General features: G+C 33.0%; 1 protein-coding gene across 11 annotated transcripts in view; it reads right to left on the reverse strand.

The window, feature by feature from the left end:
• Positions 1 to 15,310, reverse strand: part of csmd3b (CUB and Sushi multiple domains 3b) — a 553,423-nt gene that overhangs the window by 363,089 nt on the left and 175,024 nt on the right. For all 11 annotated transcript variants that reach the window (XM_015357110.2, XM_069195150.1, XM_015357108.2 and 8 more), the window contains exon 4: positions 5,876 to 6,070. In XM_015357110.2, the coding sequence (XP_015212596.2) occupies positions 5,876 to 6,070 (195 nt within the window). The remainder of the gene's footprint in view (positions 1 to 5,875; positions 6,071 to 15,310) is intronic.

Consider the following 15,310-nt stretch of genomic DNA (forward strand, 5'->3'; position numbering starts at 1 on the left):
TTATTTTCTAAGAAGAAAAAAAAAGGATGGAAGAATTTGTTTGGGAAAATAAGCATTTTATTTAGGTTTCTGATAACAATGCATTATGTTATAAACCTGTACAGTAGATAAACAGGATAAGTAGTGCTCACTTTTGTATCACCTTTGTTTATGTCTAAAAATGATATAATCTGAAAGTCATGGAGTGAGGTGTACAGCTGTTAAAACCATGCCGATTTAGATTAATCTGATTTATACTGTATAATGAGCAATATTTAAATTGGGCATCAGAATTACCACCCTTGTGCCTAACATTATCAGATAATAGGGGTTTAAACTAGGCCTGGCCAATTTTAGGAAGAGAAACCTGTAACTATAATCTGGTGGTTGTTTTAAGTGGTGTTGATGGATCTGTAGGCGGCACACTTCTCTCTAGACTAAAATCTCAAACGAAAACAGTGCTCCAGTGTGGTGGCTGGGCACACTGTGTTGTAGAAGGAGGCATATTACATCAGCACATTACAAGGATCCAGACTTCTTGGTCATTAAAGATGCCATGGCAGTTTTAAAAAATGGAGGGGTTTTAAATCTTACTCTGGATTTACAAAATCTGGCCTCCCTAGATATCTCATTTACATCAATTTGTGTGTGTGCTGGGGTTGCTGGTGGATAGTGGCTGACATGCATTATCTAAGTAGCTAATGCACTTCAGTCATAGAAGAACGGGGCCCTCACCCATTTGCAAAGCACTTTGGGATCTTTTAGTTTAAAAAAAACTCAAGCAAGGAATAAAAGGAATAAAAGCAAGGAATAATAATTATTATTATAATTAAAGGTTCAACCTAAAAACATATTATTGTAGCTAATAATACAACGTATTATTGTAGCTTTTTGTGTATTCATTCTGAATAATCACAAATCACAAAAGAAGCTGACAAAGCACTGTTCTGCAATGAATTCCATATGGGCTTACCTCACTCAGAAAAAGAGTTCCATCAGGTCCTGAATATTCATTACGCAATATTCATTATTAACTCATAACTGTAGGAAATGTTTACATCTCTGACATACTCAGGAAGCAATGGAAAGGAAATAGCCAAAAATCGAATGAAAATACACAAATATTATTTTTATTACAGATAATAAATTAGTCACTTTAAGACAGTAATGACGATGATAACGATGATGGGTACACAGTGATGTGGCACTTAATGTTACTGACTCACAGTTCCAAGGGTCCTTGGTTCAATTAGGGCTTTAGTCATCTGTTTGTTTAAAGAATGCATATTCTGTCTGGGTTTGTAAGGATTTTCACTGGTACTATAGTTTCTCCCACATCCATCCTGTCTGTTGTAAACTAGCATCCGATGATGCTAAAGTCAGAGTATGTAGACTCTGACTTTCCACTACCCACAGGATGAATACATAATAATAATAATAATAATAATAATAATAATAATAATAATGAATACTGCAGACACTCCTATTACTTTTGGATGATGCAAAGCCATTTTTTGATTTCCAACTGACATTCTTACATACAAATTGTTTTGTTTTTTAATCTGGCTGATCTCCCAAAGGAACAGTGCCTCTTCTAGTTCCTTTATACAAAAGTGTAATTCCTTAAATACAATGGAGACCATTATTTAAAGTTTCTCTAGTGAATATGAGTGAAAAGCAAAGATTTCCGATATTTTCTTTACTGCACCCACATTCATTGAAAGGTAAAAGATCATCTATTAAAAAAATATACTATAACAGTTACTACTACTAACAACAAGAATAATCATGATAATGAAATGAAATTGCTTTTAACATTATTTTACTGATTTTCATTTGGCTTACTTTGTGAAATATGTCACACTAGCATTTTGAGAAAAAAAAACCCAAAAGTTATAAGGATAGCTTTTTCAAACCATGCATGCAGCTGCACATGACAGATTACTTCCAACTTTTAAAATTGTAATTTCATGGTACAGTACAGTAGGACAGTTACAATAGCATTTCATTTCCATTTGAATTGAAGTTTTTTTTTTTAAATCAATTTATAGAAATGCCATGCAGCCCTGATACGCATTTGTTATTTAAACTCTCATCACATTAACAGCAGGAGCAACAGCCTCTGTGTTTTAATACATACTTGTAGATTTCAAAGTATGTATTGCACTGTAGACGGAATTTACATTCCTGCAACATCTTCAAAAGGTTCTGCATATATATGAATATGCATGTGCACATGCAGAAGGACATTTCCTGAATTTGAATACTTTACAATACATATTTTCCCTGAATATAAAACTGTGAATGCTGGAGATTATGCATGCCCTTCAAAAAGGAAAACAGAAGATATTGTTAAAAGGGATTAAAGCAAAAAACTCTAGCCAAGCTCGAAATGTCTTAAGAAGTAAATCTGGAGTTTAGATATTGAAATGAAGTACATATTTTCTTAGTACCTATCCGTGACTAAATAACTTAAACAAGCTTTATTCCCCTTATGTACAAGAAAAAATAAAGAAAGAGTTGTGAAAAAAAAAATCAAGAGAGAAAACAGGCGGTTTGTCAGGAGAGCACAAGGAATTCTAACTATTCAGGTAATACTAATGTCTGATCTGTGTACTGCAGTTTTACACAACAGTTGTAAAGGACAAACCAACTTGCTTCTAGTACTTCATAACTTTTCAGAAACATTATCCCCCACACAATACTCTGTTTAGCCAGGTTTAATAGTATTTGCAACTATGAATACTTTATTATAATGTATATCCACACATGGCAGAACATAATACTACCTCAACTCAAATTACTTGACAGACGAGTAAAGTAAGAAAAGAGGAGGATGTCAGTAAATGTCATATTTTGCCCGATTTAATAAGCCTTCATAGTAATTTCAGCTACGGCACTAAGCTTGCCACTGCTCTCCTGAGACTACCTTTGTATCTGGATCTGTAACAAGTAATCAGGACTTTATCTTAATATCTTATCTGGATGATGCCATTTCCCACAGGAAAGCCAAAAATGGGAATCAGATTGAAATATCAACGTCTGATGCAAGAGTGCCACTTACTGGTCTACCAAACAACTTCATACAGCAATTTTATTTTCTTTGTGTCTTAATTGGTATCTATTATCCAATTCTTGACCACAGCTTTGCTTAACTTATGATTAAGCAAATTCCACAGTGTTCCTGCTGCTGGTTAAAAACTAAAGGGACTGTTAAGCAAGCAAAATCTTTTCTTTACTTTAATTTCTGATTTACAGATATCATTACAACTCTACAAAGACATTACAGACACTGCTGAGAAGTTTTTTTTTTGTTAATTTAATGGCAACCCTTTATGTATATCTTTTACTAAGAAATCACAAATTTTAAAAAGCATCTAAAGTAACTGTTACAGCTTGCACACTACTTTAAATTAAAAGGGAAAAAATTAAGTTTGTATTTTACGGTTAATATATTTTTCGCACTTTTTTAACATGTTATTTTGAGGTGATGATTACAGACATACAATATATACAGTATATTGCCAAATAATTACTGGTATATTAATAACACTTACATAACAGAACTAATACTTTCCCAAAAACCACAAAGCATAATATGAATATGAATATTCCCCTTGAAACTACAGGTTAAAACATACAGTACCATGCACTGTTATATGAATAATTAATAGCCCCATTATTATATATAGCATTCATAAAGCTTTTATTGGCTGCATATTAATCTAAAATATGATGCATATATTTTTAAAAATCCATATTTTTGTCAGATTTAGTATGCCTTGCATTAACATCAAAGGTGTGTTTTTATTATTAAATCTACTAATACTGAAGTTTAACTCCTGTACTTCAATCTGCACATTAAGAAACACAGGATATTGGCCTTTTCCTTAACAGTTTCATCTGTGAAATATTCTCCCCGCCACAACCACAACAGTGCACAGGTGAACCTCTATCTCTCTATTGCAGATGCTGAAATTTTCTGTCATGCCTTTGTCTCTTCCCATCTGGATTCCTGCAATGCTCTACTTACTGGACATCAACAGGCTCCAGCTCCTACAGAATGCAAGCACTCGAATTTTAATTGGTACCAAATGGTGTTAACACTTCACTGTTTGCCAGGTACATTATTACTGGGTTTATCATACTTACCAGGTGCTCAATAAAGCCATGGATTTTATCGTTTTCCTGATTTGCATTACATTGTTGACTATTGTATTTGCAACACCTATTTTTTGGAATTATTTAAATATCACTGTATTCTGTAAAGTAATCAATATGCAATCATACTCTTTTGTTGTATTTTAATACCTTTCAGTATACATTTCTACTTCTTATTATGCCCCCATTATATTTTTTTCCAGGAAATTGCTTTTTTTCTGAAACTGTACAATGTGCCCTATTTATATCTATACTCTAAACCCAATAATTTAATTGCCTATGCCATTACTGTATATATGACCTACTGTATAGAACAGAAGCAAACAGTATGTACATAATGAAGTTTGAGTAGGTACTGTAGCTGTGTCAGTATGCGTGGGCTGCAAAAGAACAGGTGAAGGTTTATTCCATGCTGGAAGGAAATGAAAAGAGACACAACGTTTTGGCTGTGGAGTCTTCTTTGGGTATAGAATAAACCTTTGCCTGTTTTTACCTTACCTGTATGTAAGTAATGTTTGCTTTTGTACAATTCTTGATATAATGTCTTATGTCAATATTTCATTTTCTGACAATCTTCATATAATCTCTGTCCAGCCATTAGTCTGATAAGCATATTATACATGGACAATGCAACAGCGTGTAGGATACAGACTAAACAAAGGCACAGCATGGTGAGCAGACAGGATTGCATTCTATTCGACCTTTCTGAAGTCACTACCACATTCCAGCTAGTAAAACAGCTGTGCAGTACAGTCGTGATTGTGTTTGGCCACTCCTTTATTCTTCCTTGGCAAACTATTTTTTCCCTGTCTTCTGAACTGTAGTACACTCAGGATAACAATCTGTATTTATTCTATTAGAATTTTTCTATTGAGTGTAGGTTGCAATTGAGGTTGCCTTTGTTCCAGACAAAAGCAGACATGATAAAGTTGCTGTCATTTTTCCCTATTAAATGCATCCTCTCAAAACTAATACTACCCAGGAAGAAGGCCTTATTTTTAAATGGTCATGGATAATGCACAATATAATTGGCCAAAACACAGGACAATAAATCTTCTTATGTTTACAATAAGGGCACTACCATAATCCTTACGGTACAGTCTGACCAAGAAACATTATTAATAAATGTTGTGATCTTCATTTGTTGTGATGTATTGTGATGTTCATTTATTTGGAAATGGTTTTATTACCAACTTTTTGCTATCAATTATGATTTTCTAAAAAGCAATCTGAATGAAATATTTTTGGCCTGCAAGCATTATCTGACCGAAGCTCTCTGATTCTTCTAATCTTTCCACCAAGATAACTGATTATTAACATTTCACATAAAATGCAGTATTGTATTGGAAAACATCTATGTAAAACTCTCCAAGTAACATACCCCCCCCCCATATTCAAAATATTAGGTGCTTACATTTCAATTAGATTGCATGGGAATTTAAGCATTTATGTGGATATACTGTAATATGGGGCCCATGACCTCTAGCATTCATTAACCTTCTAAAGCTTACAAACTTATATGAATGTATTAATGCTATGAAACACTAACAAATGTGTTAAGAAGAAATATTGCACAGAACTAGGCTACTGTTATATGGACCCCAGAGCTCATGCCACACACATACAGTATATGCATACACAAAGTACATGCTAGATATATTTGCCCCATAGCCATAACTAACAGAGAGCTAACAATAAGCTCAATTGTTTTAAGAATGATACAATTGTTACTTACCTCGACAGATTGGAACAGGGAAGTCCCACACAGCATTATTCCCTGCATTTGTGATGCAGGTTAACTGGGGATGACCATCGAGTACATATCCAGTCACACAGCTGTACCTGATCTTGTCACCAACATTGAATCTTGTCCCATATAGGATACCTTTAGGTGGAACTCCAGGATTTCCACAGGAACTGCTCTGTAATTCTAAAGAATCATAAAAAAAATAATAACTTTGTTGTATGCAAAAAGTTTTTACCTTAACTCCATTTAAAAATAAAGGAGGTATTATATATATATTAAAAGTGATCTTAACTAAGAAAAGACAATTAGACAGAAGCTCTATTTGATTATGCACTACTAACACAGACATACCTTCTGAAAGATGGAATCAGTAGTATTTCACATTATCAGTATTGCGGGTACTATTCATACCAGTGCACATTGAACTGACTGAATACAAATAGAAATGTAAAGAAACAATCACATTTAACATAACCTACATGCCTAAAACATGGTTTATGATTTAAGTTTAAGATGAATCAGTCCCAGTGAGGGCTGAGGTGATTATGTCAGTTAATGCAGTGCCAGCGTGATAGAAATGGCTCACATCAGCATGTCTTTTCTTGGCACGCTGAACCATTTTTAACACGTAATATGCTCTTTTCACAGTTAAACCCATTTGGTAAGTGGTCAGGGCTTGTAAGAACTGCTCCAGTTACATCTTCGTCGTGATGAGAAAAAATTAAAGTCCTGTAAATGATTAAATATTCAGAATTTAATGTATGATACATTTTATTTTTACTGTTGTGGAGCATACAGACAATACATGAAATGTGATGAACAGCCTGTGTAGTTATAATCATTCTAAATCAAACTCCCCCGGATGATAGTGATTTCTGTCAGCTCTAAAAGATATTTGTTAAGCATTCAGGGGATATGAATCCTGACAGTTTTGTGTTTCACAAAAAATATTTGCTGATGGTAATATGAAAATAATTATGTGGAAAGATCTTAAAATTCATATTTTAAAACTCAACAGTTACTGGAAAGCATGAAAATAAGCACATTTGTGTCAGAGCACAATATATTTTATTCTAGAAAAGCTGGCTGCTTTAAATTTTCTAACATATTAATCTCCCAAAATCCCAAGAGAATCTGAAGAGATACTGTATATTTTCTGTCAAGAAGGTAGGACTCATACATGAGTTTATTTAATTTTCCAGCACTGGAAATAGAATTGACCATTTTTATATTTTCTGTATGTGTTTGAATTCTGTAATGCTCTGAAAACTTTTACAGCACTAAACAGAAACCTAACAACAGAGACGTGGTTTGATTCTCACTGTGAAAAACTCAAAAATACAGGCACACTTTTAGCTTTAGTTTGGCTAAACTCAGCTCACCTAACCCAATGTCTGACACTTGGGCAGCTGTGAGTTAGTACTTGAGGAATTCCAGTCATATCAGGATAACAACACTGCCCAGACTCAAGCTAGCAATATCTGGGCATGTAGAACTCCACTCACTCATAGAATAACCACCTTCAGTGACTGAGCTTCTTGACAGTCTTGTTATTGTGTTTTTTTTTTCATTAGAACTTACAGTATCTCCCTATCAGAATTGGCTTTTCATTATGGTGAATTTCTATGGGCCTAAGATTTTAGGTTTGAAGTTTTACCAAGAGTACACTTGCAGCTTGCACTAGCTACTGTAGGCAAAGTCATTCAAATGTAACTGGCTATATACAGTACTTGTTGCTGTTTTGTACATCTTTCACATTCATTATTACAAAAGATATTTTACCACTTTTCATCAATTATAAAGCTATGTTGTCAATTACTTCCATTTTCCTTAGGGCAACCATCACACACAAGCTAGATTTAATATAAAGTGCTGTCACCAGCTCTCCATAGTCACCTAACTAAGTGACAGCTAATGCAAAATATGTAAATGTCTGCAGGTACAGTACTTGCATGCCAACTTTATTCATTTAATTTTCCTAATTACCTCACTGCTGATGTTGTAAAATAGCCAGAATCAAAATATAGTAATTAAATTGCCACCCTGCATGTTCCTACTTTAATGATTTGAGATAATTATTATTGCCTCTTATGAGACAACTTGTAATTTATACCATGAAGAGAAAGATGCGGACATTAACTAATGAAGCAGCAAGCAATTTTCTGTCTGGTGTCAGGAAGTCAACACCTTTCTTGTTTCTGAATATATTTTTAAAGAATGTTATGTGCAAGACCTTCAAGACTGCAGAGCTACATTTTTCAATTCCCTGAACAGTGTGAAACACCCAACATAAGAAGGATTTCATGAGTCGAAACCTATCATTGATTATTCTGAATTTGCAGTTAAAGAACCAGAAGACAGAGAGACAGAGAAATCTAATTTGTGAACAAAATGTGAAAAGGTGATTCTCTCCCAACATGGACTGACTTGTTTTTTCAACTAAGCCATGCAATTACTGTGGATAGAATGTAGTAGTGCTTTATGTAGCTAACCATCCTTGTTAAAATATAGCACTTTGGTTAGTAATAAGCAATATATAAATATTACAAGGATTCAGACATCCCTGTTCTCTGTTTGGGCAACAGACATTAACTGATTTCCATTCAGTGTCCTCATGAAGTTTTTTAATTAGTGCAATTACGCAACACTTGATTTGATGATATTCAGTAGTTGAATCTGAGTGAATAAACAATTTCAATGTACAATGTCAGATATAGTATTTAGTATTGATTCTAAAGTACTTTAAGTAATATCAAGCATGGAAAATACTGTACCAGTTCTATTCAGTATAACCTCTGTATAACTAATTTCATATACTCTTTATATGTTACTCCAGAATGCTTTGAAACTAGATTATATGTAATGATGGAACGTTTTTTTTATCTTCCAGTTTTCCTATGGCTATTACAACCAAAGACCTGCAGGAACTATTATGTACTACTGTGGACAAAGCAAGGAAAGTTTTGTTAAATGTGTTTTAATTGTGCATTAAATATTACTAATGAAGATGAAAAAAAATGGAATCCTGTAATTAATTTTAAAGCTGAGTGCAGGGTAATCGTAGTTAAATACAGCGAAATACTGTTATTTTGCCAGTATTTTTGCTGGTAGTGATAACTGTGTATCTTTAAATATTACTGTCCAGACATATCATATGCATTATTGTTGATATCTAAGTATAGTAATGCGCATACCCCTCATTAAACAAGTACAATAAACATGAAATAACAGAAAAATTCAAAGATTTGATCATTTTTCTTTCTTAAAATTTTCAAAAAAAGTTATAAGTGATGCTAATAGCATTGCACAAAGAGCAAAGTCCTCCATTGCCACAGATTACAGATTCTGAAGAGCCAGAATCAAAATTGGTACATTTATAATACTTTGAAATAATGGAAATATCCAACAGATATAACAAACCTCACTTCCATTTTGAATGGCTGTCAGCAGTATTATTCTAACCACACAAATGTTTTCTGCAAGTAAACAGGTGCAAAGTAGATATCACTGATTTATTAATGGCAATACATTGTGTAATGTACAGTATTACACAATTCTGCAATTTTCATGTTTTAGTATTTAATGTTCAAGCTTGAAAATAAAAAGGGGGGTAACATATACTGGACAGTACTACCAGTATTTTGCTACATTAAAAAAATGCCCTACATTTCCTTTCTGAACTTGAAATGTTTAAAGAAATGTTTAAATTGTTTAATAGTTGCAAAATGAAATCAAATAATTATTGTGATGACCAAAATTTACTATGTTTTAATACCTTGTAATATTTATATTTATATTTTTATGCTCCTCAAAAGATGTTAAAACTTTTTTTTCTACTTCTTCTACTGAAGCAACGAGTTTTCACGTCAATAATGTAGCCAATTGAGTGGTCAGCTGTTCTATTGTTCTATGATGTATTCGAATCTGTTCTAATGTTCTATTTAATAGATGCAAGACACTAAGCAAAAGTCAAGCATAGTATTTAATTGTCTCACATTTCCGGTCAGTGATCACATGTCAGCTGCAATCTGTAATTTAAATTTTGAACATGATATATGAATGGTTTGAACTATTCTCAAAAGGAAGACTCTATTCTCTTGGGATGATTTATCATCCATGACAGAAGTATTGAAGCAAAAATTGCTTCCAGCAAAAAGTTTACTTTAATAAAAATGACATTTTAAAAGCTCTGCTCTTTTACCAGGAGAAAAAAATCAAAATATTCTGAACTTCAGCCTACAGTATTTAAAAGGTAGGGATGGCAATTCACAAATGTTATTCATCGATAAACCAATGCATTAAATCTACTTAATTTTCTTAAGATTTAGTATTACTGAAAACAAAGAATGGGCTTGTAAGCTATAACAGCAAACTTAAAAGACAATTAAAATGGAATAGTTAAGTGGCTTCAATTGCAGAAATGCAGTTGTGGACTTTAGTTTCTATTTCCAACTGTAAAATGTAGCATTTGTAGTATCCATCCATATACAGAATATCCATCCATATTTGCTATATATTTCTGTTTTCAGCAGTAATGTTAGTTTTATTTAGGCCCCATGTGTATTTTAGTATAATACACCAATGCACTGTTAACTCCCTATACACTTACAGTACATGTTATTGGTGCCTTTTGGACTCCTAGTTCCCCAAAATGAGGCTTTGTATACTATGATACTCTACTCTACCTTCCATCCAGTTACAGGATATGGTGTCACCTCCTATCTCACATTATATCCTGCAAGTCAGTCAACGCATTCAAACGCTTTTCATCCCAAAGGTTTTCAAAACACTCCGCACATAAAGCAGACACAATTTATCCTCCAGAGAAGTGCAGCACCTAATTGATTGACGCACAGCAGACATTATGTGCCACTACAGAACAGCTCAAGCAAAGAAGATAAAAATAATCAATTGAAATAAGGGAAAATGTAGGGCAGATTGTACAAACATTTTTAACTTGTACTACAAGATTGTACGAATTGTTTTTAGGAATTTAAGTAAATTCTTATCTTCGATATGATCTTTAACATATAATTACACTGTTAAAATACAATAAGTGTGCTTAAAATACAATAAAAAGCTTAAGTGTGATGATATTTAATGGTCTTTAAAGTCCAAGAAGTAAGGACCCCAGTTAAGTGTCTGTTCCAAAGAGCTACACTTGCTACAGCACTGTCTCTCCGGTTACGATGATGGGACATTGGTTTAGAATTTGTGGCCCAGTTGGGGTACCTACTATACTGGTCCATTAATACAACTTGAACAAGCAACCAAGATTTATTTAGAGGTGACCAGTCCCAGGTCTGACCAGGACCAGTTCAGATTATCTGTTGATATCTGATGAGATCAGGCCACAAAGTGGAGATGTTGCTTCTACAGTATATACTTAACACTAACTTGTATACTCATTTTTTTGTTCATACCTGTCCACATTAAATATTTGTAAAGTGCCTCAAGGTGATCTATCATAAAAGGCATTTTATCAGATAAAACTGATTATAAAAGTGAAGAGCTGTTTTCGAATTAATATATTTTGTCTTTATATTATAATTAGAAAGAAAACCTTTTGAATTTACAACATGGAATATCACTGAAAACTGCTGTGCTGTATTTATTAATATAGCAATGAAGGAGTTACTTTAATGTTCCAACTACTTTAATACCAACTGCCTCCACCACATGAATATACTGTATCTGCATAATAAAGTATGTAAGAAAAAAAGACTTTAGCTGGTCATTAAAGACTGTTTCATCTGCAACTGAAAGGTACCTACAGTATAATACCTATAAATCAGGGGTAATAAAAGTGATCTAGATTTGAATCTTGATGGTCTTTTTGCAATAGTTATAACTGTAACGCCATTTATGTTATGCTATGTTCCCATCTAGTGAAACCAATTTTAAAATCCAAAACAATGCAGTAACAGCTAAAGATCATCAACTCTTGTTTGCTTGTCTAACTGTACTAGAGTGTCTTTTTGGGGGGTGCGTTAATATAAAGTCAATCTACACATTTTTAAGGTCCCTCACAAACTTCTCAGAGTAGCCTCAAAAGTAACTTTAGTTACCTGATATATATTATTAATTAAAAAGTGTACAATAATTTATTCAAAATTCTATATTACACAACTGATCGTTCTCAAGCTACAGTACATGTTTTTTCTGTATCTATAGTAAACATGTTAAATGTACTGTATGAAACTGCTATTTATGTCATGATGGAAAAAAAACACATTTAGTATAGCAAAAAAGCACCAATAATTATGGAAAATTTGACGTAAAGAAGAACTAAACATTAGGCATAAATACAAAGCCCTGCAGGAGAATGACAGTGGTCAAGGTGAACAGTGAGAACACAGAAAGCATATCCCTTTTTCAATCATATATTATTTCAACATATTTTTGAGCCATTATGTAAGCATCAACATTTCGACTCCAGATTTCCCTGTTATTTAATTGATTTCAATAATTATTGTTACTGGATAAATTAAAGTAACTAAACAATGACAAAACTAGGACAATAAAAACTGAAAATGCAAAATATTACCTGAAATACTGGAAAATACTGTAATGGTGGTGATGCTACAAAGCACAGTTTCAGTGGCTTCTTTAACACCTACTTTATTTTGAGAATGGTAAGGACCAAAAACTGTATTACTGTATACTTATCCTTAAAAAAACAGAACAGGTTTGCTTGTGGGTTGGCTCATATATTGTCTAGACAAGATCAAATTACTTTAACAGTCACTGGTAGAGCTGGTCCGCCAAGCCAGATGTCTCTTTTATTTCAGCTAACACCAATTTTCAATAACAATAAGATATAAGTGAAGAAATATACAGTAAGATAATATGGTCAAGAATAGCTATAACGCTGAGAAAAGTAATGAATGTCTCACATGCTTGCAGATTTCTTTCCAAAAAACATTTTCTGTTTAAAATGCAATTGAAGCCCTAAAATGAAACCTGCAGCCTAGATACGTGAATAATTAAAGGCTACTTTGAAATTAATATATATCAGCTACTTGGAAGTGAATATTAAATTGTGTCCAGTTTATAAAAATCATTGTGATAATATACATTTCATCTTATATTACATTATGTAGGACAGCAAGGAGGTTTGCCCAGCTACAGTACCTCACAGCTCCTGAATTCCCCTGGCCTGTCAAGCATTCTTTGTGGACTTTTAATCTGTACCATGATGTCCAGATTTTTTGGGGGGTAGTTTAAGTTTCCTCCCACCTCCCAAAGACATGGTGGGTAAATCACCTTGTCTCTAAATTGTCCATTGTTGCTTCTCTTTGTGTCCCCAAAAGGATTGGTTCCCAGGATTTGCTATGACTCTTAAAGGGAAGGAGTGGCTTTCTGATGATGGATGGATAAACTATACTACAATGACCCTTCTATCACACATCTTTCCTTAGACCATCCTTTGTTATAATGCTATTCCACATCTGAATTTTCTATTTCAATTATTTTGGCATGTTTTTTGTTTTAATATTCAGGGATTCTTCAACATAAAACCATATAACTGTTTTGAACATATTTTATTTAATATTCTAAATTCCCAAAGCACTATGCTTGTGCCAAGTTATATCAGATGAATCTTAAAGGTACCTTTAATTATGCATTGTACTGTATCTTTCATGTTTTAGTATAGCTGGGAAAGACAAGGAAACATTACCCACACATTGATTTATTAAACATAAAGAAATGAATAAACAGAAACATGCCATTTGCTTCTGACGTATAGAGTTAAAGATATTGCATATATTAAAGAAACTATAGCTATTTTAGTAAGTTATTGAAAAGCCTACACAGATATCATCAATAAAGACAGAAACAAAGATGCTCCATCCATCAGCTTCACCTTAAATGTTGATCGTGTCATGTGCCAGAAAAAAAAAAAACTGGACTGGTCAGTATTTCAGTATGAGACTTACATGAGAAAAGATGTATTGCTGGCACTCAAATCTATTGACTGAGTTGTAAGTGATGTCATCATCTGGAAGACAACTGAGGTTCTGACCTTTTCGAATTGTTAAGGGTTCTGTGACAGTATTTAAACACGAGGGTCCTAATTAAAGGCTTAGGCTGTAATTAGACCTAGACCTAGGCTTTCCCAGTCTTCTGTACCTATACGTCTCTAACGTAATCTTCCCTAACTGATAAAGCAATTCCTACTTTTTCATTTACAGCACTACATAGAAACGTGCAGGGAAAGATTCTGTTAAAATCAAATGTCCATAACCAGTATAACACTTACAATTAAGAAATATAAAGTTTTAAATAGTTTTGTATAGAAAAATAAATATTTTGAAACATATTCATGAGTCACATCTAATCTCTGTATGTTTTATATTTACTACAGAACCATATGTTTCTAAGTCTTCAGATACTGTATATTTACATTTTTGTTCTTGGTTGTGTTATTGGTTAGTGTTGCTTATTCTCTCTGACAAAAAAAAGATTATAAAAATCTTATACATTTCTTCAATTTATCCAAATCAAACAGTTCATTCAATATCAAGCAACAATTGAGAGCTCAGGCAAAGTGAAAATTTGAATCTGGAATTCTTAACTTGTAACAAACTGGAAAGCTGCATGTCTTTAACAAAAGCACTGGATGCTTTTCAGGAAATTTAAATAAAAACACCTCTTCAAAGCTGGTTTAATATACAATATTTAAATTAGCAGCTCTTTCAGAAATGGTATCTGGGAACAAATTTCCTTGGCAAATGGATGTCTTGCATTAGCAAAATCAACAATGTTATATTACTTTTAAAATGTGTTTTAACTTTTACGTTACAGTTTATTCCAAGCATCAACGCAACCTACATACTGTATAGTCTAAGATACAGTATGTTTGAATCTATGTTGAAACAATTAAGTACAATATAAATTGAAAAACTGCAATATAATGAATGGCTTGCTCTCATCAACAGATTGTGATATGTTCTTCTTTGTGAAATTTAAAGTACTAACTTTCTCTGTAGATCCCATAATTTAACCTATAAATAATTGAAGCAGAAATAACAGCTAATATATATATATTAGAAAATTAAAAAAGTTATTGTAAAAAAAAATCATTCTTTCTTTCTGTAGACCTAATTTCATTATAAAAAAGGAAAAAGTGGGATAATTCAATAAACAAGACATCTTCTTTACTGAAAAAAAAATACAGAACCACTTCATTCTGATTCACTTGGATGTTTTCAAAAAGCCTTGATAAGTTGGCAACTAATAAGCATCTAAAAATTAGATAAAAGTACTACACCTCCCTCTGTAGCCCTTCTGACATTACAAGCAAACTTCCTAGTTTTGCTCTTCCTATGCATCAGTTCTCTGTGTAAACAGTGACCTATTTATAAACACTGCTTACTTGTTTTAGGACCCATTTTGAAATGCATTCCCTCTCTGGTGCCT

Source organism: Lepisosteus oculatus, chromosome 10 (assembly GCF_040954835.1).
Source record: "Lepisosteus oculatus isolate fLepOcu1 chromosome 10, fLepOcu1.hap2, whole genome shotgun sequence".
NCBI classification, from domain to species: domain Eukaryota; kingdom Metazoa; phylum Chordata; class Actinopteri; order Semionotiformes; family Lepisosteidae; genus Lepisosteus; species Lepisosteus oculatus.